The sequence below is a fragment of the Miniopterus schreibersii genome, assembly GCF_964146895.1.
Source record: "Miniopterus schreibersii genome assembly, chromosome: 11".
Lineage (NCBI taxonomy): Eukaryota > Metazoa > Chordata > Mammalia > Chiroptera > Miniopteridae > Miniopterus > Miniopterus schreibersii.
This window is the reverse complement of record NC_138111.1, coordinates 52,045,016-52,066,892: the sequence shown is the minus strand read 5'-3', so window position 1 is coordinate 52,066,892 and position 21,877 is coordinate 52,045,016. Positions and strand designations below refer to the sequence as shown.

The 21,877-nt window shown below is 40.8% G+C and overlaps 1 protein-coding gene across 3 annotated transcripts in view; it reads left to right on the top strand.

The window, feature by feature from the left end:
- TTC39B (tetratricopeptide repeat domain 39B) overlaps positions 1–18,047 on the top strand; it is a 110,664-nt gene extending 92,617 nt beyond the window's left edge. The window contains exons 17-19 of one of the 3 annotated variants that reach the window (XM_081150891.1): positions 4,422–4,539; positions 7,080–7,196; positions 10,208–18,047. In XM_081150891.1, coding sequence (XP_081007017.1) covers positions 4,422–4,539; positions 7,080–7,196; positions 10,208–10,298 — 326 coding nt within the window. In that variant the 3' untranslated portion in view covers positions 10,299–18,047. Of the gene's footprint in view, positions 1–4,421; positions 4,540–5,403; positions 5,539–7,079; positions 7,197–10,207 lie in introns of those variants that run through there. The other 2 variants (XM_081150890.1, XM_081150892.1) reach the window with 2 other exon arrangements.
- Positions 18,048–21,877: the final 3,830 nt, after the last annotated feature.

Below are 21,877 nucleotides of genomic sequence, written 5' to 3'. Positions count from 1 at the left end.
GCTCATTGGGGTCATTTATGTACTTGGAGCTACAGTATGAGGCTGAAATGTTTAGTGAGATTTCTCTTTACCGTTATTAAAAATTAAGCACGTGATTACAATTGATAGAAGTGAAGAAAGTTATCCATATTTTTGCTGCAGCACACTTTAAAATTTTTGTGTATTCCCTCCAAGCCTATTTTTATAGTTACAACCATAATGTATCTGAACATATACTAGCCTAGTTTTTTTTCCATTTAATATATCATAAACTTTTCTTTTTTTAACTTGAGGTATAATTGACAGTTTCTGGTGTACAACATAATGATTCGATATTTGTATACACTGCAAGGTGATCATCACAGTAAGTCTAGTTAATATCTGTCACCATGCATAGTTACAAAAATTTTTTCTTTTAAGATTGCTTTCTTAGCAACTTTCAAGATTTCAATAGAGTAATATTAATTATATAGTCACAGTGCTGTGCATTACATCCCCATGACTTACTTATTTTTCAAATAGAAATTTATATTTTTGACTCCCTTCACCCATTTTGCTCACCCTGCCCCCCACCCCTCACCCCTGGCAAACACCAATCTGTTATCTAATGAGCATGGGTGATTTTTTTTTTAAGGTTCTACATATAAGGAGATCATACAGTATTGTCTTTATCTGATTTATTTCACTTAGCATAATACTCTCAAGGTCTGTCTATGTTGTTCTAATGGCAAGATTTAATTCTTTTTTTATGGCTGAATAATATTCCATAGTGTGTGTGTGTGTGTGTGTGTGTGTGTGTGTGTGTGTGCGCGCGCGTGTGTCTGTGTTTGTGTCACATTTTCTTTATTGATTTATCCATTAATGGACACAGATTGCTTTCATATCTTGGCTGTTATAAATGATGAAATGAACATGGGTTCATATATCTCTTTGATTTAGTGCTTTCATTTTCTTTTTTACTTTTTTATTGAATTTATTGGGGTGACATTGGTTAACAAAATTACATAGATTTCAGGTATACAATTCTATAACACATCATCTGTATATTGTATTGTGTGTTTACCACCCCAAGTCGAGTTGCCTTCTATCACCGTTTATCCCCCTTATACCCTCTTCTATCTTCCCCCTCACCCCTTTCCCTCTGGTAATCACCATACCGTTGTCTAAGTCCATGGGTTTTTTTTTCTTCTTAATCCTTTCACCTTTTTTACCCAGCCCTGAACCCCCCCAACTGTCACTCTGTTCTCTATGAGTCTGTTTCTATTTTGTTTGTTAATTTTAGCTTATTTTTTCAGAAAAGTAGGCCAGCTTGCTTCTGTTTTTCTACAAAGAAAAGGATTTGGGTTTAGTAGAATCAATTCTGATGTTTGAATATCCATCCTTTTAGTGTAGACTAATATGTATCAGCAGAGTGGGGCCTTTGTCTATTAATAGTCCTGAAGGACCATTGGGTTTTCTCTGGTTGAGCAGGCTCTTCACCCCCACTCCTAAGTTTATTTTGCCCCTCTTTTGGTTGGGGGAAAAATTAAAGGAATAATATATATATCAGATTATGCATGTAAAATGCAATACAGGCTTGGAAAACCAAGACGCTGTCTCCATCCATTCCTTCCCCTTCTAATGACATTGAGGTGATAGGCTTTAGAGATAGTTAAGCAAGACCCGGGAAAGCTCAGACAAACATACTGTACTTGTAAAAATCTGTCTTTGTATGTCTCCCCCCAGTAAAAAAAGTTTGTTTCTTTTCTGAAGATCCCCTTTGCCAGATGTTACAGATGAAATTTATGATGCTGATCTCTTCCAGGTCCGTTGTTTTATGCAGGAAGATTGCCCAGCACACACTTGCCTCTCCCCTGCCCCCTTAACAACTGTTATGAGCTTTGAGTAATTAGGTTTCTAAACTTCAGAATGAGGTGGAAAAATCCCAAATTAGAAAATGTGAAGTTGTAAACCTGAGGTGACTTCATCTCCACCCCATCCCCCATTGTTAGGAATTGAATGTATTTTTGCTTCTACCTTTGGCAAGTGTCTTTAAAGTAAAAGATGGTAGGAGGTACGATTGGTGTTCTTCTCTGACAGTGCCATAGTTCTGAGAGGCTGGCCACAGATGCCAAGGGAGCGCTACTGTTTAAAGAGAGAAAGTACTGGGCGTAATATGCCTGGAGTCAGTGTTTGCTATTCATTCCGTTAGTGTTTCATTTGAAATCTAACTAAATTAAACATGTAGCCGGAAGTGAGCACAGTAGCTCTTTTTTGACTGTTTGGTGCAGTTCATTTGCTTGGTGAAATTACATAGCAGACATAATCAGTGCTATTTACTTTACCACTTTTCACTTTATAAATCTATTTCAGATTTTTTCTTTGGTGCGTCTCAGCTAGCTCCTAGGACGTTCAGCGCAGACGCTCTTGTGGTTTGGCCTTGACCTTCTTTTATCCTGCACCCACCCTCTGTTTTATTATTAAGTGCAGGTCTTCTGTGATGGGAATGCGCTTTGGCGGCAGCAGCATTTTCTTGGAATGTAAGATGGGAACTGTTAAAATGTTCTCCGTGACCTCACCCATGCACTGGAGAATCACGATAGACATTCACATTACATTTTATTTTATTTTAATTATTATTTTAAATGTATCTTTATTGATTTCAGAGAGAGGAAGGGAGAGGGAGAGAGAGAGAGAAACATCAATGATGAGAGAGTCATTGATCGGCTGCCTCCCGCACGCCCCCTGCTGGGGGTCGAGCCCGAAACCTGGGCCTGTGCCCTGACTGGGAATCAAACCTCTGTCTCCTGGATCATAGGTCGATGCTCAACCGCTGAGCCACGCCTGGGTGGGCGACATTCACATTTTAAGGGAAAATGATCATCTGACAAATAGTGCTCTGTGGTCTGAAGAAATAGTCATTTTGTTTTCTAAGGTTTTTGGAGGAATGTTGGTGTTTTCGAACCTATTTTCCCTATTCCTAACTCATGATCTAAATAAAAGCTAAGTGTGGCTTTATTGGTACTTGAGCTTCGCATGGTGTTATGTCTGTTCCTCTCAGCAAAGTCATTGTTCACCGAGCACCAGAATTTTGTGATAACACAATCAGAAAATCCTACACAGAAAGCAATAAAATGCACAAAAATGATAATAAGAACTAGCATCTAGCATGGAACCTAAGGGTTTGGTTCTAGGCCTGGCAAGATATTGCTTCTTGAATACATATTTTAATGAGCATCCACGATTAGAAGCATAAATAGATTTTTTTGGGGGTAGAAAAATAGTCCTTTAGTAATAGGAAAGGTAACGTGGTATTGATATCGGTGACTTTCTTGGTGAATGACCTTGGGAGCGAGAGGTGAATATCAGCTGTTTTCAACACCTAGACGTAAAGTGACCCCCTTCGAGTTGATTCTGTAGCATCGACCCCCTTCTGTAGCAGCGTTAGCCTCCTGTAGACAAGCAGCTTACAAACTAAAACACCAGCATGTGTGAATGGTGGTTGCTGAGGTTTGTTCTGAACCCTGGAGGATTTCAGTATGAGGGACTCCCAGGGCCTCATTAGTTTGGTGTATAGGCTCCCCTCCACATGTCCCCCTTTACATGCCCCCTCCCCCTAGACCCCCGCCCCCCAGTGTTGTGAGAGCCTGAAATGTATAAATTATCAGTCTGTCTTGGATTGACTTCTTAGTTGCATCTTGCAAAACCTCCCAAATTCAAAAGTGGTTGATGTGAAAGGCTACTTTTGTCAGATGTCTCACATAATATGGCTCCTGTTTATCCACAGCCATGGGCTGGAGGAAGGGTCATTGTCCAAAGGGGAAAAGTGGTGAAAGGAAACCTTCCCATGGGCCTCAAGCAGTGAGAAGTGTGTGGGGGTCCGAGGTACTTGCATGTACTTCAGAACCATCCTATCAAATTTTATGATATAATTTCCCCCCAAAAGAACATAGCCTGGGAGAATCGATAAGTCACCAGCATAAGGATCTGCTTCCTGAATTTTTAATGGGTAGAAGGCCATCTGCCTCTCCATATGGAAGTGCTCTCCTCGCACGCATGCAGCCAACACAGTTAGAAGCCAGAACCCCGGGAGGAGGCAGCCTTCGTGCTCCCCATGGTTTTACCTTTTACAGAATCAGTAAAGCCCTTACTTTATTTAGAGTTCAGATATTCTACTGTTAATACTAAGGCCACATAGCTCAGAATATGAGCCCCTGGAAAATTGTTTTTAGTGGATGGAGTGAACCCCTTAATAAAAACAGTGTACTAAACTAATGTTGTACAGTCAGTATTCTTTTAATTTAAAGTCATTTCACTGTATTTTATTTAGTGAGGCATAGCAAATGCTAAAAAATATTTTTCTTATTTTTAAATGATCCCTCCGCAACCTAGTAGCTATTATCAGTTCTTTCCTCTTAATTAGGATTTTGAAAAGCATTTTTGTTTGTTTGTTTTGCTTGAAGACTCCAGCGAGTACTTGGTGGATGATGAGTGCCTGCTGAAGCTGCTGAAGGGATGCTGCCTGAAGAACTTGCAGCGGCCCCTGCAAGCGGAACTGTGTTTCAATCATGTCATCCAAAGGTAAGGCCGGAGGGGAAACCAGCCCGAGTGCAGACTTGGCTCCTGGGGAGCAACTGTGAGAGGAATTTCTCTTGCATCTACCCTTCCACTTGGTGTTGCCAGGCACAGAACCCAGTAGTGTTTTCTTTGTTCCTTAAGAACAAAATGATCATCTAAGTGGAACATGGCTTGGTGCATTTCCACTTGGTGTTTCAAGGTGACACACAAAACTAAATGCATGGCCAAGCTGACAGGTGGCTATATGAACTCGGGCAGCAATGTCCAGAAGCTCTGATACTTTGTTGATTCCTGCATTGCTTTTCCATTTATTTATTCCACAGATATCTGAGCACCCACATGTGCCAGAGACTGAGCTGGCTCCTAGGGGTTCAGAGTTGAGGAAAGAGACTTGCCATCATTGTGGTAATAATTTGGCAGGGAAGAAAGACAAGGGGTGAACACTGTGGCTGCTTCTCTTTGGGAAAAGGCGTTTCTTCTGTATATACATGAGTTTTTTGTTTTTGTTTTTTTTCCTAGTAGCATTGATGATGGTGTCCTGGTCGTTTACTAAACAGAGAGTTGAGCCAAGGTTCTGATGCCGGGCTGTCTTCTTTATGTTTGGAGTCATAAATGCAAACCTCTATAGGGGCCAGACAAGAAACCTTACCAACTGAGGGTGGCAGTAAGGGATTGGTGGGCTCTGGAGATTCGGAAGATTGTGTGTTGTCTCTAAAGAATTCAGCCGCTCCTTAGCTCTAATTGATTATTGCTCTGTACAATGTAGACCAACTAGCAATAATTCCTACAATGTTTTCATGAAAAGCCTAGAATCTCCATCTTACGTAAAATCTCCTGATTTTTAAATATCGGTTCAAATTTTTTTAGAACACTGTAAGCTGAATAGATCACAGCCCCAGACTGCCCGCTGCCGTCTCCCCGTATCCTGTGCTTTCCCACCCACGGCCACTCATCTTCTTCCTGCTGAGAGTGTAGGAGGACTGGTGTCCTTATGAGAAGAGGAAAGAGACCATGTCTGTTTCCCAAATAAGTAATATAATTGTTACTAAGCATGTTAAAGAAGTATCCATTGAGTTCTGTGTTGTTTGTGTGTTTATAAGGATCAAAAGGATTATTAAAAATATTACGCATTTTGCCATTGGTTGTGCTCTAACAATAGTGAGTCGTTTGCTTCTGTGTTTTATAATTTTGGATCTTGCATTTTTCTTCATTGGCATTTCATCTTGAGACTCCTCTGAGGTCAGGACTCAGGAATGGTCTTTCTAAAGTCATTTTGCTTTTCGCCCTGGCTGGTTAGTTCAGTGGTTAGAGCATCTGCCCATGGACTGAAGGTCACGGGTTCGATTATCGGTCAAGGGCACGTACTTGGGTTGCAGGTTCAACCCACAGCCCCGATCAGGGCTCGTGCGGGAGGCAACCAGTCTATGTGTTTCTCACGTCAGTTTTCTCTCTCTCTCTCTCTCCCCCCCCCCCCCCCCTTTTCAACTTCTCTAAAAATCAATGAGAAAAAATATATCCTCAGGTGAGGATTAAAATAAAAAGTCATTTTGCTTTTCTTTCTGCCAGGTGCCCCAAAGACCTTTCCGGCCCAGAACCACATTGGTGTTAATTTTATTGCTCAGAGGTCCTTGGGTCCTTGGGGCAATGTACATTTGAATTGCAGATTCATGTGAGGACCGGCCTATTGGTTATTCATTTCCCAAGGAGTGTTTTTATTTTCCTCCTGGAGCAGAGGCCCAGGAGCCAACGCCCTGTGTTTTTCTCCTGTGCCAGAGAGTGTTTTTTTCTAATCCGCCCTTTCCCTGATGCAGCAGTCTTTCAAGGGTCCCAGCTTACACAGGGGTCTCCGTCCTGCTCCCTGTCCTGTGGGCCAGGCCTCATCTCCTCCTGGACATGGAAACACAAGGCCCTGGCTGATTCAGACTGAAGTAGCCCCGACTGCTTTGGCATCATCCACACACTCAAGAGTTCTGGTTTAGTTTTGTTTTCAGTTTGAGAATTTTTCTTATGTTCATGGGAGCTGAGCTATGCATTTGAAAGTGTGTTTCTCATATTTTTTAATGTTTGTAGATGTGTTTTCAGCGGAGAGTTTTCATAATATTGCTGAAAACAGAAGTGCTGACCACTTCTTTATTGACATTTTTTAGCATTATAAGTCTTAATACAAATCAAAGTGAGCCTTAGTAAAAAAATAATACAGCATTCTTATTTTTAAAATGAAACACATTTATGTTCAGGAGGATGATCTTGTCCTTTCCAGGACAAATCTTTGAAGATCTGCATGTGTTCATATCCCTAAGGGACAGTAAACAATCCTCAGTGCTGGTCCAATTTAGACTAAGGAATAAAATAGGAGATTAATATATTAAAAGCATACTATTTATTGCCATAGCTTATTAGCTTCTTTGAGTAAAGTTTGTATAAGAACAGCTTTTCTCCGGTAAGCCCTGGTTTTATGGGGAATGGGGAAATACGTATGTTGAAAAAGAATGATTCGTTCCTTGCTCTGTTAAGACTTAATTGCTTTTCATTCATTCTTTTAGTGAAAAGATGCTGAAGTTCGACCACTACCTGGTGCCCTTTACTCTGTTTGAGCTGGCACTTCTGTACAAAGCCCAAGGGGAGACCGACAAGGCCGTAAAGGCCCTGGAAACTGCAAAGTGAGTGGTGACGACAGCTTCTCCTGGGCTGCTGTGGAGTCAGGGATGTCAGTGATAGTATGTATACTCTGAAAAGTGAAAACACTAATGTTACCGTTGCTAAATTAGGCTTAGTTTGTGCTCATGGCTTTTGCCCTAATTGTGCTGTTTTCAACCTTCCAAATGCCCGACCCTGTGATTGTTTACAGAGGTCGTGGTTGTGGGCTTCTGTATGACAGAAATCTAATCTATTTTATATCAGAAGTCAACAGACTTTTCCTGTAAAGGGCCAGATAGTATTTTTGGCTCCACAGTGTAAGGTCTCCATTGCAGCTTCTCAGTTGTTTCGAAAGCAGCCATAAAAGATGGTATAGAAATAAATGGGTGAGTCCAGATTTAGCCATAATTTTGATAATAATTTGCTGACCTTTGGTATATTCAACCATATATCTCATTTCCTTGAAGACCCCACTGACTTGAAGAATCCCCTTGAATCTTCCCCTGACTCCCTCTCTTTTCTGTCTACTGTGGCAATTTCAAAGCACTTGATCATTTCTGCTAGACAGTGGCTCACAGACTTGTGATCATGTCTTACTTAGCAGGGGCAAAACCCCTGTGGTCTGTTTGCCTTGAACAACATTTCTTGTAGTGGATAAAGAATGCTGTTTTTAGCTCCAGGCCATAAATAGCTTAGTGGTTCATTGGTTTGTTCATTTACTCAAATTCAGCAAGTATTCACTGAGCACCTCTTATGTGCCAGGCAATGGTAAAGGCTCTAGACAGACAACTGTACATAAACAGGCAGTGGGCCTGCTCTCTTAGTTGGAGGAAGATATTATATAAACAAGTAAAAAAAATAGCATTGGTATGTGCTTTGCTGAGATTTACAGTCTGATGCAGAGTACCTGGCTGTTGCTTTAGATTGGGTGGATTCTGAAAGGTTTCTTGAGGAGGTGTTATTGTAGTTGATATTTGCCTAATTAGAGGTCAGTCAGCAGAAGACTGTGTGGGGCACATTCCTGGCCGGAGCCACAGCTAAGCAACCTCTAGACCAGGGGGTAGAGTCACCAGATCGATAATGATGCTTGTTACTGAGATGGGGAAGACTTGGAGGAGCTGGGTTGGAGAGAGGAAAAACATACTTCTGTTTGGACCATGATATTTTGAGGTGCCTACTAGGCGTCCACATGGAGACTGTGAGTTGACAGGCAGCTGTAGAAGCATGGAGTTCCATGGAAAGGGAAAGGCCACATGTGGAGATTTCAAAGTCACTAGCATAGACAAAAAGATATCTGAAGCCATGGTGCTTGATGAGGTCATTTTGAAAAATTTAGCTAAAGAAAGAGGGGGGGTCCAGCACACACCTTGGGATAGGGTCTCATTTTAATGAGAATAAACAATAACAATAAGAAGAAGTGGCCACTGAGTCAGGACGACATCCAGGAAAGCCAAGTGAACACAGTTTCAAAAAGAAGGGAGTGGCCAGTTGTAAAGATAGCTGCTGGGAGGTCAAGCAAGGTGAGACTAGAGAAGTGACCTTGGCGCATGAAGATCACTGGTCACTTTGACAAGTGAGGCGAGAACGTAGAGCCAGCTGCTTCTGGCAACTCAGGATGCTTTGCTGGGAGTGAAACATAGTAATGGGGCAGGAGCTTCCGGGCACAGAGGAGCCAAGAGACCTACCTCCTTCTTTCATCTTCCCCCTCCTCCTCTTCTTTTCCCTCCTCCCCTTCCTCCCCCTCCTCCCCCCTCCCCCCTTCCTCCTTCTTGTTAATGGGGGGATATGAGAACAAATCACTCTTAAAGGTAATTTGTTGAGAGTGAGAATGACTCAGATTTCAACTGACTTGTGTCATCAAATGTAGCTGAAGGAAAATGAGGGACTATAAAAACTGTCACTCCAAGTATTTGTTCTTTGGACATATTTAGTGTTACCTAAGCAATGCACAATAAGGCAAATTTATAACGCTGAAAATAAAAGACTAGTAATTCACTACTGAAAGACAAGACCAGCAGTGATCAGCACTTGGGCCAATGCTGACGATGCCAACGTAAACAGTCTTCCCAGTAGTTTCAAGACTGTCAATTGTCTGCGGTTTCTTCCCTCCCATCCTCCCTTGTGTAGGAGGAGCTTTGCAAAGCTGCCAAAGTTTGTGGCCAGACAGGAAAATACTCAATTGCATCCTTTGGTAAACTCTAGTAAGATGTTGATTTAGCTTATGAATAATAACCCTTATTATGAATAATAACCCTTTTCAGGGTTACCAGTAAGTAGTACTTAGACCTGTATACAATGAAGGGCTATAGAAAGAAAGAAATGCCACTGCAAAGAAAGAAGTTACAGCTCACCATGGGCCAAAGCAATGGGTGAAAGCAGGAGCACAAAGTCGAAGCCATTCCATTTGATCACTCTTAACAATTCTAGCAAAGCGAAGTCATGAATGAGCTAAGTAAAGTTTTTAAATAATCTGTGGATTTTAATAACCTGGCCCCTCCTGACATCATCACCCGATAATTATTGGCCAAACCGTTGCTATTTGCCTGTGAGAATCGGAGTAAGAAATTTTGGTATCACCATGTAATCCTGCTGTCTTTGTTGTGGTTGTTGTTTCATGGGAGTTTCAAGATAATTTGGGGGAATTGGGGTGGGGGGAGGTGGGGCTGTGAGTGACCATCTTCACCTTGTCAGTATGAGGCTGCCTTAGCATTTCTAGTTTAGAAAAGGAAGTCAGCTGTTTAAGAATAGTTTACAAAACTGTTAAACCCTCCTCAGAACCTCCCTTGTGTGCATTAATGGCTTGGTAATTAAGTGGAACCTTGGTCCTCAAAGTATGACTTCTAGATCCTCACCAGGAAGCTTCTAGAAATAAAGAATATTGCCACCCCCTCTCCTCACAAGATGTAATCTACATTTTAACAGTCTCCACTGTTGGAAGCAAATAAGGAGTGAAGATGGGAGGGAGGAATGGGTGGTGGTGGTGCTCTGGGCTACAGGAGTTTGGGCATTAAGATTTTATTGTTCTTGTCTTTAGAAACAACTACAAAGATTACTCCATGGAGTCTAGACTACACTTCAGGATTCAGGCAGCTCTTCACCTCTGGAGAAAGCCCCCTACACGCTGATCAGAGCCCGAAGGATGAACCTTCCCTCCAGTTACACCAACATCTGCTTAGACTAGACTTGTATTAAAGTGGAAAAGTGATCTTGTGAATGAGAGACAAAAAATTAATTTTATTGTCAATATTTTCTGTCATCTGTGTGGTTTACTGTTGTTCTACGTGAATTTTTTTTTGTTTTTCCCTATGGAATAATGTTCAGTACTATCTAGAAAATTCTTATATTTTGCCTCTTCAAAAAGAATCACATATTAGATTTAAATTGGAGAGTGAAGAAGTCTTTTAGAGGACTTGCAGGTACAACAAAGTCTAATCAGATTATTTATTTTTATAATATGGAAGTTAATATTGTTTAAGTAGCGAAGGGCTTACAAGTTGAGCCATTTTTAGATTTGTTGGTCAGTCAAACTTCAGAGTTATTTTGTTGCCTAATATTTAAATTTCAGAGGGGAAATAAAATCCCTTACATTCAAAATAGCTTAATAACTTCCTGAAGACTCCTGAAAAAGACTGGCAGTGGGTGGGAACAGGGATGGAATCATGTAGTTAATAGGTTGAAAGGACCCATATCTAGCAAAGATGGTGAAATATTGTTATTATTTTTTATTCTTCATGTAAGTTAAAAGTGGTGACATTTTTGAGAGACTATTCTGTTTTTGAATGTACTTAAGTCTATTATAATAACAGAATTTTAAAAAGTGTGCATCTAAAGGGAAGAAATGGTATATTTTACACATTTTCCCTAGCAACGAGAGCCTGAAATATATACACTGCTTATTTTTCTTATGGGAAGCAAAGCAAAGTTCCTGCTGCTTTAAGTGATATGTAAAATATTAATAATTTTTACACTCATGATGTTAGTAAGTAAGATCTAATTTTCTAATCTCTCTAGCACTGTGATGGTTCCTTGTAAATATCTGGACTGTGTTTAGTTCTTTAATCAGGACATTGAGTGGAAGAGAGCCCAGCTCCGCGCGGCCCTGGCTCTGCTACCGGTTAGCAGGGACCAGAGCTACCGTGGTGGAGCCCCCTGCTCTCTGTGAAGTGGAAAAAAGAACAGATGGTTATCAAGGTCTCCTTCAGTTTTATAACTGTTAGTATTTTAGGTATTTATTTTCAGCAAGCAATGTTAAAATGTTTAATCTGAATCACTCCCATTTAGAGTATGTTTTTATTTTGCAGTCATCACTGTCTGTATCCCCCAGCCCTCAGAGATGTATATTTTGTGACCAAGGACCAATTTGTATCCAGAGTGAGGGAAAAAAATTGGGAATCAATGAATCAGGGTGTTGTCCTATTTCTGCCTCTAGTTTGAAGACTAACCTGTCGTGGAAGCCTGTGCAGTTTAACAGAAACAGCCCCAGGTTGGGGTGGGGAGCCCATCTCTGTTAGTTAATAGTTCCTCAACATGAGCAAGTCATTCCCCGCTTCTGGTACTCAGTTTCCCCAGTGGGGATAGCCAGACAGAGCTTGGTGCTTGTGAGGGCCCGGTCAGATAACACATGATCGTGTGCACAGCTTTGCCTAAATTGTGAGCGGTCATGTGAACATGAGTTGTAACAGTTACGGTTTTTATGCACTGATGCAGGGGGCGTATATGGCCCTCCAAATAACTTGCTCTGGCCCTGCCAAGACCTCACCCAAGAGAAGCAGTTCCAGCCATCACATTAGGGATGAGTTAATTAAATGTTTGAACTAATACAGTAGGCTAATTTTTAAGTCAATAATTTTGTATGGCCCTCAAATAATGTTATAAATATCCAAATGGCCCTTGGCAGAAAAAGGTTCCCCACTGGATTACAGTATCAACACAGAGGTGTTGGTTGAGTCTGTGGTCTCTGATGTAAAAGGAGAGAAGCATAGAAATTCCATCACCTTTGGCCCAGATTATAAATTTATTCCTTGCTACTTATTCCCTGCGACCTGAGCCTGTCCCCAACAGGTGTTTGCCTTGTATTTTCTTTGAAGGCATTAATTCTTGACCAATGTAGAGAATATATGTCCAGTGGAAGATATTCACACAATTCGAGTCAGAGGACCACCCTTCAGGTGGTACCATGGAAGATCTCAGTATGTGCTATTTATTAATATGAATTATGTAACTTACTGCAGGTCCAGACAAGAGAGGAAATAAAATAAACTGTCATTACATCTAGTAGTGGAAAATATGCTTAACAATTATTTTTTATATAACTGGGGGGGAAGTTTATAAATTCCTTAGAAGAGCTATAGTAGCATTATTTTTTTAAAGTATAAATACCCACATTGTTTTTGTGAGAATCTGCAGGTCAGGATGAAAGTCAGTAAAAAAATTCTTTTTGGTATAAAATGAAAACCATTTAAGCAAATAGTGGTTATTTTTATTTTATTTTAACTCTGCATTATGAAAAAATATGAAAGTAATTCATATCTATTTAAAATTTCACTTTATATTTTAATTTTGTCTTTATTACTCCTAGTCTTTTATAGTTGCGTGGTAATGTGGCTAATCTATCCAGTGGGTTTTGAAGTGCTGTGATATCACTAACAGTACAAATATTAATTTGTTTTCTGCCTTGTTTAAGATAGCACGGTGACACCATTTCTTGTGACATGAGCCGCTATTGCATTTTTTTGGAGTTATATTGTGACTCGCGGTGTTCTGTGTAGAATGAATACGGAAGTGACAGTGTCCTAGCTAATGTTTTGAGGGGCATGTGTGGTAGGGTTGGGCTGCCATGCGTCTGGCAGTCTGTGTAGTTTGTGTAGTTCTTGGTATAATTTCCCCTAAATAAAAAAGGAAGACCCAAGTTCTGACATTTAAGATGCAAATAGAGGTTATGCTTTGTAGGATGGTGACAGTGAAGGCCTAATTTCTGCTTGACAACTAGTGGAAGATCAGCTACATCAGCTTTTCATGGACATGTATTTTAATGTTTCTGTGCTTCTCCTGGATACAAGCAGGTCCTAAGTCACATAGGAAAAGAGAGTCTATTGATTCTCTGTCTCTTCTGCAGGTGGGTCCAAACTGTAGGAAGGTGAATTCCAGATCATTTTGATGCCCAAGATTTTGTGATTCATAGGTCCTGGAGTGGATCTCGGGAAATTATCTCATCCTTCCTGATCTCTAAACTGTTGTTTCTCCTTCAGTCGGCTCTGTCCAGCACGGTAGCCGCTGGCCACAAGGGGCGAGCGAGCCCTTGAAGCTGGCCGGTGGCACATGTTGGAATGGTGCTGAGTGTGGGGGCGCTCCCACCTGCCGCAGTTCTGTTTAGGGCCTCCTGCTGCTGCGCTGCCTGGAGTTCTGGCTTTTACTTGCTGACTGATGTGATCACCCAGTCACCATAGTTGCCTTGTCAATTGTGGCTCAAATATATATTGATGGGATTTCCTATTTTCCTTTTACGTGCCCATAAACTTTCATTTCATCATGTTCTGCAGATGATCAAGGTCATTGGCCCATCTGAACATTGTTCCTTCCCATCCCCACCCCAGAGCTCCTTGTATACTCAACCAAGAGAATGTATTTTTTGAGGTTATGATTTTAATCTGATTTTAAAGACATTCCTTCTTTTTCTGATGCAACAGCACAAACTTAGTTGTAGAGAAAGTGACTCTCACCTTTGAGATGTTAATAGATTTTATGATTAAAATCATATTTTGTAGGCTCAACACTATTCTGAAAAATTTCAATCCCTGAACCTTTCAATCCCTTTATAGTATCAATGTTTCAACATTGACCCAGCTAGGCTAAGATTACTATTTAAAAATTTTTGGCACAAATTATCCTCTTACAGAATAATTTGGCAGATAGTTTATGTAAAATCATATAGTTTATGCCCTTGCTGCCTACTATTATTTCTAATATGTATGATACCTAAGAGAAATGAGTACGTGTAGTTGACATTTTAATCTCATTAGACATGTCTTGATCAAATGCACAGATAGATAAATAGAAATAGCTTATAAATGTTAAATAGACAACGCTCTACACTCTTCTTTCAGGGATGCAGGATTTCCTCCAGATTGTTTGCCTCCTTCAGAGCCACTATTTACGTATTTTTTCTTTATTTGTCAAGTTGCTTGTTGTGAAACCCTATTCCTGCTTCTCATTGGTAGTTTTGTCTTTTAGGCATCTTCTGTTAGATTTAGTTTCTTCAGAATGTTGAACTTGTAATAAAAGGGACGCATCAGGAGTTACCACGAGGGAGGCTATCTTCTGTGTTGAGCTGTTGCTACCTGACCTTGGTGGTGCTCAGGTCCATGCCAGTTTGATTATAATGTCGGAACCACGGGAAGAAATGGTGCAAGGACTATTCAGTGGGCTGACCCATCCAAGGGGATATGTGGATCTAACTTTAGAGAAGTCCAACTCCCACTCTGTCCAGTTTACAAATGTGTCAGTAATACTGTAACACAACTTTGCATGGAAGAATCAAAGCAGCCTCCCACTTAGTAGTTAACTAACAAAGAATTCATACAGATACCTGCAGATTGGATAGTTAATTGGAAAATACAGGATACTTGAATACCAAACTTCATTAAATAAGACTTATTGCATATTAATATACAATATACTTTGTATGTTAATCCAGTAGTTCTTAGAAACACCTAATTTAAAAGATGAATATGAGGGATGCTGGCACATCCAGTTGGGAACTTTTGTTTTATTGCTACTTAATATTTTCTGGTATGTTGGTTTTAATGATTGGTAGTCTGTTTGGCACCACTTAGGGAAAGCAAGTTGGTCTCAGTGTAACAGAACTGATAGCTAGAGAAGTTGGATAAAAAGAACACGTTAAAGAATATTGCTTATCATGTCAATTTAAAAAGAATCACGTTATTTTGAAATGCTGGATGGTCTTTTTCAGTTAGAAGGGATGACTCTCTCTGCTTTGGAAATCATGCAGACATTTTAAAAATTAAATTTCTTGGGGTGACATTGGTTAATTATATAGGTTGAGGTGTACAATTCTATAATACATCATCTGTATATTGTATCGTGTGTTCACCACCCCAAGTCAAGTCTCCGTCCATCACTACCCCCTTCTACCTCCTCCCACTCCCCTTTCCCTCTTGTAATCATCATATTATTTGTTGTCTGTGTCTATGAGTTCCTGTTTTTTCCCCTTAATCCCTTCACCTTTTTCACCCAGCCCCCCAACTCCTCTCCCCTCTGACAGCAGTCTGTTCTCTGTATCTATGAGTCTGTTTCTATTTTGTTAGTTAATTTTGTTCATTAGATTCCATATATAAGTGAAATCATATGGTACTTGTCTTTCTCTGACTGGCTTATTTCACTTAGCATAATACTCTCCAGCTCCATCCATACTGTTGCAAAAGAAAAGATTTTGTTCTTTTTTATGGCTGAGTCGTAGTCCGTTGTATATGTGTCTCACAGCTTTTTTACCCCCCACTCATCTACTGATGGGCACTTGAGCTACTTCCAAATCTTGGCTGCTGTAAGTAGTGCTGCAGTGAGCGTAGGGGTGCATATATTCTTTCGAATCAGTGGTTTGGGTTTCTTCAGATATATTCCTAGAAGTGGAATTTCTGGATCATAAGGCAGTTCCATTTTTAATTTTTTGAGGTAACACAATACAATACTGCTTTCCACAGTGGCTGCACCAACCTGCATTCCCACCAACAGTGCATGAGGGTCCCTTTTCTCCACACCCTCCCCAACACTTGTTGGTTGTTGATTTATTGATGGAGCCATTCTGAGAGGTGTGAGGTGATACCTCATTGTGGTTTTAGTTTGCATTTCTCTGATAATAAATGATGTTGAGCATCTTTTCATATGTCTATTGGCCATCTGTATGTCCTCTTTGGAGAAGTGTCTATTCCAGTCCTTTGCCCATTTTTTAAATTGGATTGTTTTTTTCATGTTGAGTTTTATAAGTTCTTTATAAGTTTTGGATGTATCACTAGCAAATAAGTTCTCCCATGTAGTGGGTTGTCTTTTCATTTTGTTGATGATTTCTTTTGCTGTGAAAGACATTTTAATTCATTCTTATTTTTATTAGAGCCAAGTGTTCAGGTGGCAATTTGGGGCATAGTAAATTAGTTAAAGCAGTTTTCATTAATTGCTTCACTTTTTTCTGAAGTGGTTTTTATTATTTATAGTAGACAGTTGCTTTCTGTACAGTGATTTATTTTTTAAGAAAATAATTTACATGAAAAGAGAGATTATGGTAAACATTAGAAATCTTAGGCTATTTATTTAATGTTTTAAAAAACTGCTATTGGCCCAGCCGGTCATGGCTCAGTGGTTGAGCATCGACCTAGGATCCAGGAGATCGCAGTTCGATTCCGGGTCAGGGCACATGCCCGGGTTGCGGGCTCGATCCCCAGTGGGGGGTGTGCAGGAGGCAGCCAGTCAATGACGACTCTGTCCTCATTAATGTTTCTATCTCTCTCCCTCTCCCTTTCTCTCTCTGAAATCAATAAAGGTATATTGAAAAACAAACAAACAAAAACTGCTATTGGCTTTTGTTTAAGATTTGCAGAAGGAGAACACACGTGTTTCACGGATATGTGCTGTCCAGAAAACTTACTTAATTCTCAACAATATTTTGCGTCCTCATGATGTGTTAGAGGAAAATTATAACTAAGTAGTTTATTTTTCCCCTTTGCTAACTATTGACATTCAAGCACCCGAATTAATACCAGCTGACTTATTTATATGCTAGTGTTTTAAAGTATTTATTTGCAAATGTTCATAAGAACTTGAATTTTTTGATGTAAGTTGCTAAATCATAGGTAAAAGCAAAATATATATTTAATAAGTGAGAAATATTATTTTATTACTGAAATTATTTCCAAAGCAAATTTATTTTGTAGGTACTTCACTTTGGAAATTTTGCTTTGCCTTAAAACACACAAACAAAATAAACCTGTCTTGTGATCTAAAAACAAAAACCTAAAAACCCTTATGTTACCTTGTCATGTAGGGACATTCTGAAATTCTTTGACAATGTTTATTTTTCACTTTTACTTGAATGAAACCCAAATAGTTAGAGGCCATAGTGTTTCATGAATCAGTGTATGGTTTCCTGTTGAATCATCAAAGCTACCTGTATGTGCTTTATAATTCAATGTTTACTTAGTAAAAATTGTCGGCATTTTATCTCTTTCTCATTACATTTGAACTTGGCCTTCTATCTTTCCCACTCCCGGCTGTCACAGTTTTACAGAGCAAGACACTTTTAGAAATTGAAGATGTGTGAGTTCTATGTAAGATGAATGTGTTAGTAGCATCCATCTGCTGATCAAGTAGGCATTGGGTCTGGTACCAGAAAGTGAAATAGATTGCGGCTATGAAAGCATTTTGTCGGTATAAGTCAAGAGGAAAGAAGAAAACTGTGAAGTTCTGATATTTTTAATGTAAAACTGTCCACAATGAGTACTCGCTTGGTGATTTTGTGTTAGTGTTATCATCTATGATTTGTAAGCTAATGCTGATATGAGATATAAATTTTCATCGTGAATATAACAGTCCCAGTAGCCTATTTTTAACATTAAGACATTTTTGAAAACAGATGTCATCTTAGAAGTTGTATTTTTAAGTGCAAATAAATCATCTCAACTTGAAATTCGATGTTTTATTTCTCATTCCTTAGTATTACAGAACATCCTGCATTTTAGATGCATGTTTAGGTTGCCAGATATTCTCAGAATTCTATATTTTCTTATTGCTGCAACTGGCTTACTTACAACATGCAATTGGATTGTTATTTAAATAAATTACACTTGGTGGGACTGCAGTCTCATTCTGGTTGGTCTACATGTGAGACATGTACACAACACCTATTTTGCTGATCTTTAACTGCAGCGCCGTGTATGCCTGAATTTTTGGTTCTTGGTAAGACTTATTTTTACAAAGCTTCGCACGCAAACCTTTGAAGGCCCCTCTATGCCATGTTCTTGGCTGGGCGCTGGGCATGAAGAGATAAATGGGACGGGACGCTTTTCTTGTGGGAGGAGTGCCTTGTTCATCTGTTTATAATCTACTTAATAGTTCTGAGATTTAGATTAGCTGCCGGTAGATTTAGTTAAGAGGAATCGGTAGCATTCATGGTACCACAGTGCTCTGTGTTTGAGATGGAGCTTGGCTAGGTAGTGGCATGGGGTCCCCCTCACCAGCAACTTCTCTGAACTTGGCCTACAAAGTGGGGACAGCTCCGTGCCCTTGCTCAGCCCTAAGGAAGGTCGAAGGGGGTGGGACGCGAGGACCACAAAGGGCCAGTGCGGCAGGAAGTGCTTTGCCCGCGCCGCCCTGCCCGTGAGGGCACCTGCCCTCCGTCTAACGGGGAGCTCCTGCCCGTGGCTGGCTTTGCCGCCCTGTTCCAGAGGCCGAGCTTCTCTCGGGCTGTGGTCTGCCATCCTCAGTGCGCGGCTGCTACGGTCGCTGCTCTTCTGCATCAAGTTGCTGAAGGGGAAGCATGGGGGCCGTGGGAGGGAGGGATGCCTTGCATCTGTTCACACCGCGCTGGGGCAAGCTCAGTCACCCTGCGGGGCCTGGGGGGGCAGAGAAACGCAGCCCAGGGGCTCGGGGAGAGGAGATGGGTGTGGAGAGCAGCTCCGCTCGCCACCTCCCCGTCTGGGCTGATCCACGTGGTTTTCCTAATGTGTCCCCTGCTTCCACGGTTGTCTTCTGTTTTTTGGTGTGAACAGCTTGGTAGATTTGGGAACATATTAGTTACAACTCTTTGGGTTGAAAATAAAGCAAACCTGAGTGAGCGTAAACACAAAACCCGAGGAGGACTGTATGAAACGGATAAAGTGCTTGTGGAGCCCGGGGGCAGGAGTGTGGGATGCAGATGAGTAATATGAAGCACAAACTTAAGAACGAGCCCTTCCTGTAAAACATTTAGGGCCTTTACCTGGCTTTTTGCAGACTCTCATATGTCTAAAAGGCAGAGTGTCATTAGAGCTGCTTTTGCGTGGCTGGGGGGAGGCAAAGCATACAAACTGAAAATTTAATGAAGAAAATTCGACAGTGTTAACCAAGCAGCAGCTGTGCGGGGGACGATTCGTGTGCATTTTTAGCCCCACTTTGAAAGGCTCAGATTGTCTCGAGCAGAAAGCAGCAAAGTGTCACAAATCATGCTTTCTGGGAAACCAGTTGTATCAATGCTATGGCACGCCACCTCACCGGCCAGCGCCAAAAATAGCACGAAAGGAACTGACTGCAAATCTATTTAGAATCGAGCCAGTAATTTTTGCGTTTGTGATGTCCAAGAATTGTTCCTACCCAAATACTCAGTGGAAACTAAGAGCCCATTCTAGCCCTCAAAGTTCCCATTTTCTTTACTTAACAGTTTACATTAGTAAACTATTCATAGTTTTAAAAAGAGCACTTCTGTGTTGACATGAAAAGCAAAGTCCTTTTAATAATATGTTAGAGACTTTATATTTTTCTTTATTAAAAGAGGAAAGGTTTTCATTTTTTCTGTGTCTGAAGTTGTTTATAATCCTAAAGCTTAAAACCCATATGAGAAGTGTGTGATCTTTTAAAGTCCTGGGATGCCAGCTATTTCCTGACTTTCCTTCCATTATCAAATAAATAAGCCTTATTTGGCAAAATATCTATTGGGCAAACCCTGGATGAACACAGAGATAAGAAAGGTGGTGATGGAACCAATGTACAATGGAGCTAAGTCTTTCTTTTGTCCATAAAGTGGCTTCTCTGAAAAGACATGGAATCCTTTGCTCCTTTACTCAGGAAAGTAGATCTTTAAAAAATGATGACAACGTAATTATTTAGAAAATCTCCCTTTCCTTAGTATTTGTCCAGCTTCTCCCACTTTTCTCTTATTCCTCCTACAAGTTAGATCCATGAGCAGACTGTATAAATATTTATGGCGCCCATTAATCTTGTATGAAATGTGTACATTCTGACACTAGCGCCTTGGGGGATTCTGTTTTTCTAATCTTTGTCAGATTTATGCATAACTGTTATCTAGTAAGAACAGGATACATTCCTCTAGCCTTTCTCAACCAGGTGATCTTCCCAAGGCCAAATCAGGCCGAGCTTGACCCCCAAAGGTGACTTACTGACTAGCTGGCAGAAAGACAAATGTCTTCTTTTAAAAATAGCTGCCTGTTGTAGGCCTGTCACCAAAACTGTGGCTCTGAAAGAAGCCTTATGTTTGGAAACTTCTGAGGAGGTCCAGCTCATCTATAGGACAGACACAGGTACTGGTGTGACGCTCTTTTAGGCTCCAGCCATTCACTTTCAGGACCAGAATTGTCCCTCAGACATTTCGCCATCTGTAAATGGAGCTCTGGTCGCAGTAGGTTTAGTGTAGTGGTTCTCCGCTTCCCGCATCTTCAATTCTACAAGATTTCTCTGATGGGGAGAGTGCGGTGGGGAGGAGGCACCAATGCTATCGATATTATTGTTGGCTAAACAGAAGGTGAGATGGCAGGACCATGGGGGGATGGTGTTTCAGGCTGATGCATCTCTCTGCCTCCAGGGTGCCCTCCTCCTCTTTCTAAATGAGTTCTGTGTCCCTAGCTTTAATTGACTCAAAAGAATAAAAACGGCTATTTACTGAAGAAAACACAAATACCAAAAAAGAAATACTGCCTGGCCAGGCGTGGCTCAGCAGTTGAGTGTCGACCTGGAATCCAGGCAATCAGGGTTCGATTCCCGGTCAGGGCACATGCCCGGGTTGCAGGCTTGATCAATGGCTCTCATCATTGATGTTTCTATCTCTCTCTCTCCCTCTCCTTTCCTCTCTCTGAAATCAATAAATATATATTTTAAAAAAACACACACAAAAAAAAAACAACACAAAAATAATACTGAGAAAAGAGTAGAAAGTCTACAACTAGGACATCCCATCCTTTGCTTTGGGAAAAGATCTTCGTAGAAGACACCCCATCAGTTGCCGGTGGATATAGGTGTTTGTTTCTTAGTCCCAGCATTTCTCTTTTGAGCAGGGCTTACTCTGAGAGTACAGCTTGTCAGATAAAAGTCAAAACACTTCATCACCATCTACCTCCATCTTCTGACCCAATGGGAAAGGGGGAAAGTAAGAAATAAAGGTGGTAGCTCTAACCCTTTGAGGCCAAGCACAGCCCTAAGAGACCTGTGGGGGGAAGGGGCTCACACACACCTTGGAGGTGTACATTGTCAGCTCCATCTTCTCAGGGTGACAATTCTGCCAATGGGGCTTTGTGTTATTTCAGGATTCCCCAAAGCAGGGCTGAGGGCTCCTCTAACTGGAATGGACTAAGGATCCTCCTGACACTAATCTAGAGTCACTAGGTTTTCACTTGCCAGACCACAGGGGCACATATCCCAACCCATTCTCTCAAAACCCCAGTTTCACTCCTAACTCAATGCAATTCAACTCACTGCACTTCAACAGACCTGAGGTGTCTGTATCTTTGTATACTAATAATGCCTCTAAACTTAAATTCCAAAAATAGTCCTTTGGCTACAGAGAAAAATGCGCATTGCCAGATAGCATTTACTTGGCGTTTCAAGGCTCCACAGAGAGTTTTTTTCCTGCCCAAGATAACTACCAACATAAAGCATGTATACATGTGTGTTCTTGTGTACACAAGAGTACACACTCACACCCCCCACTCTC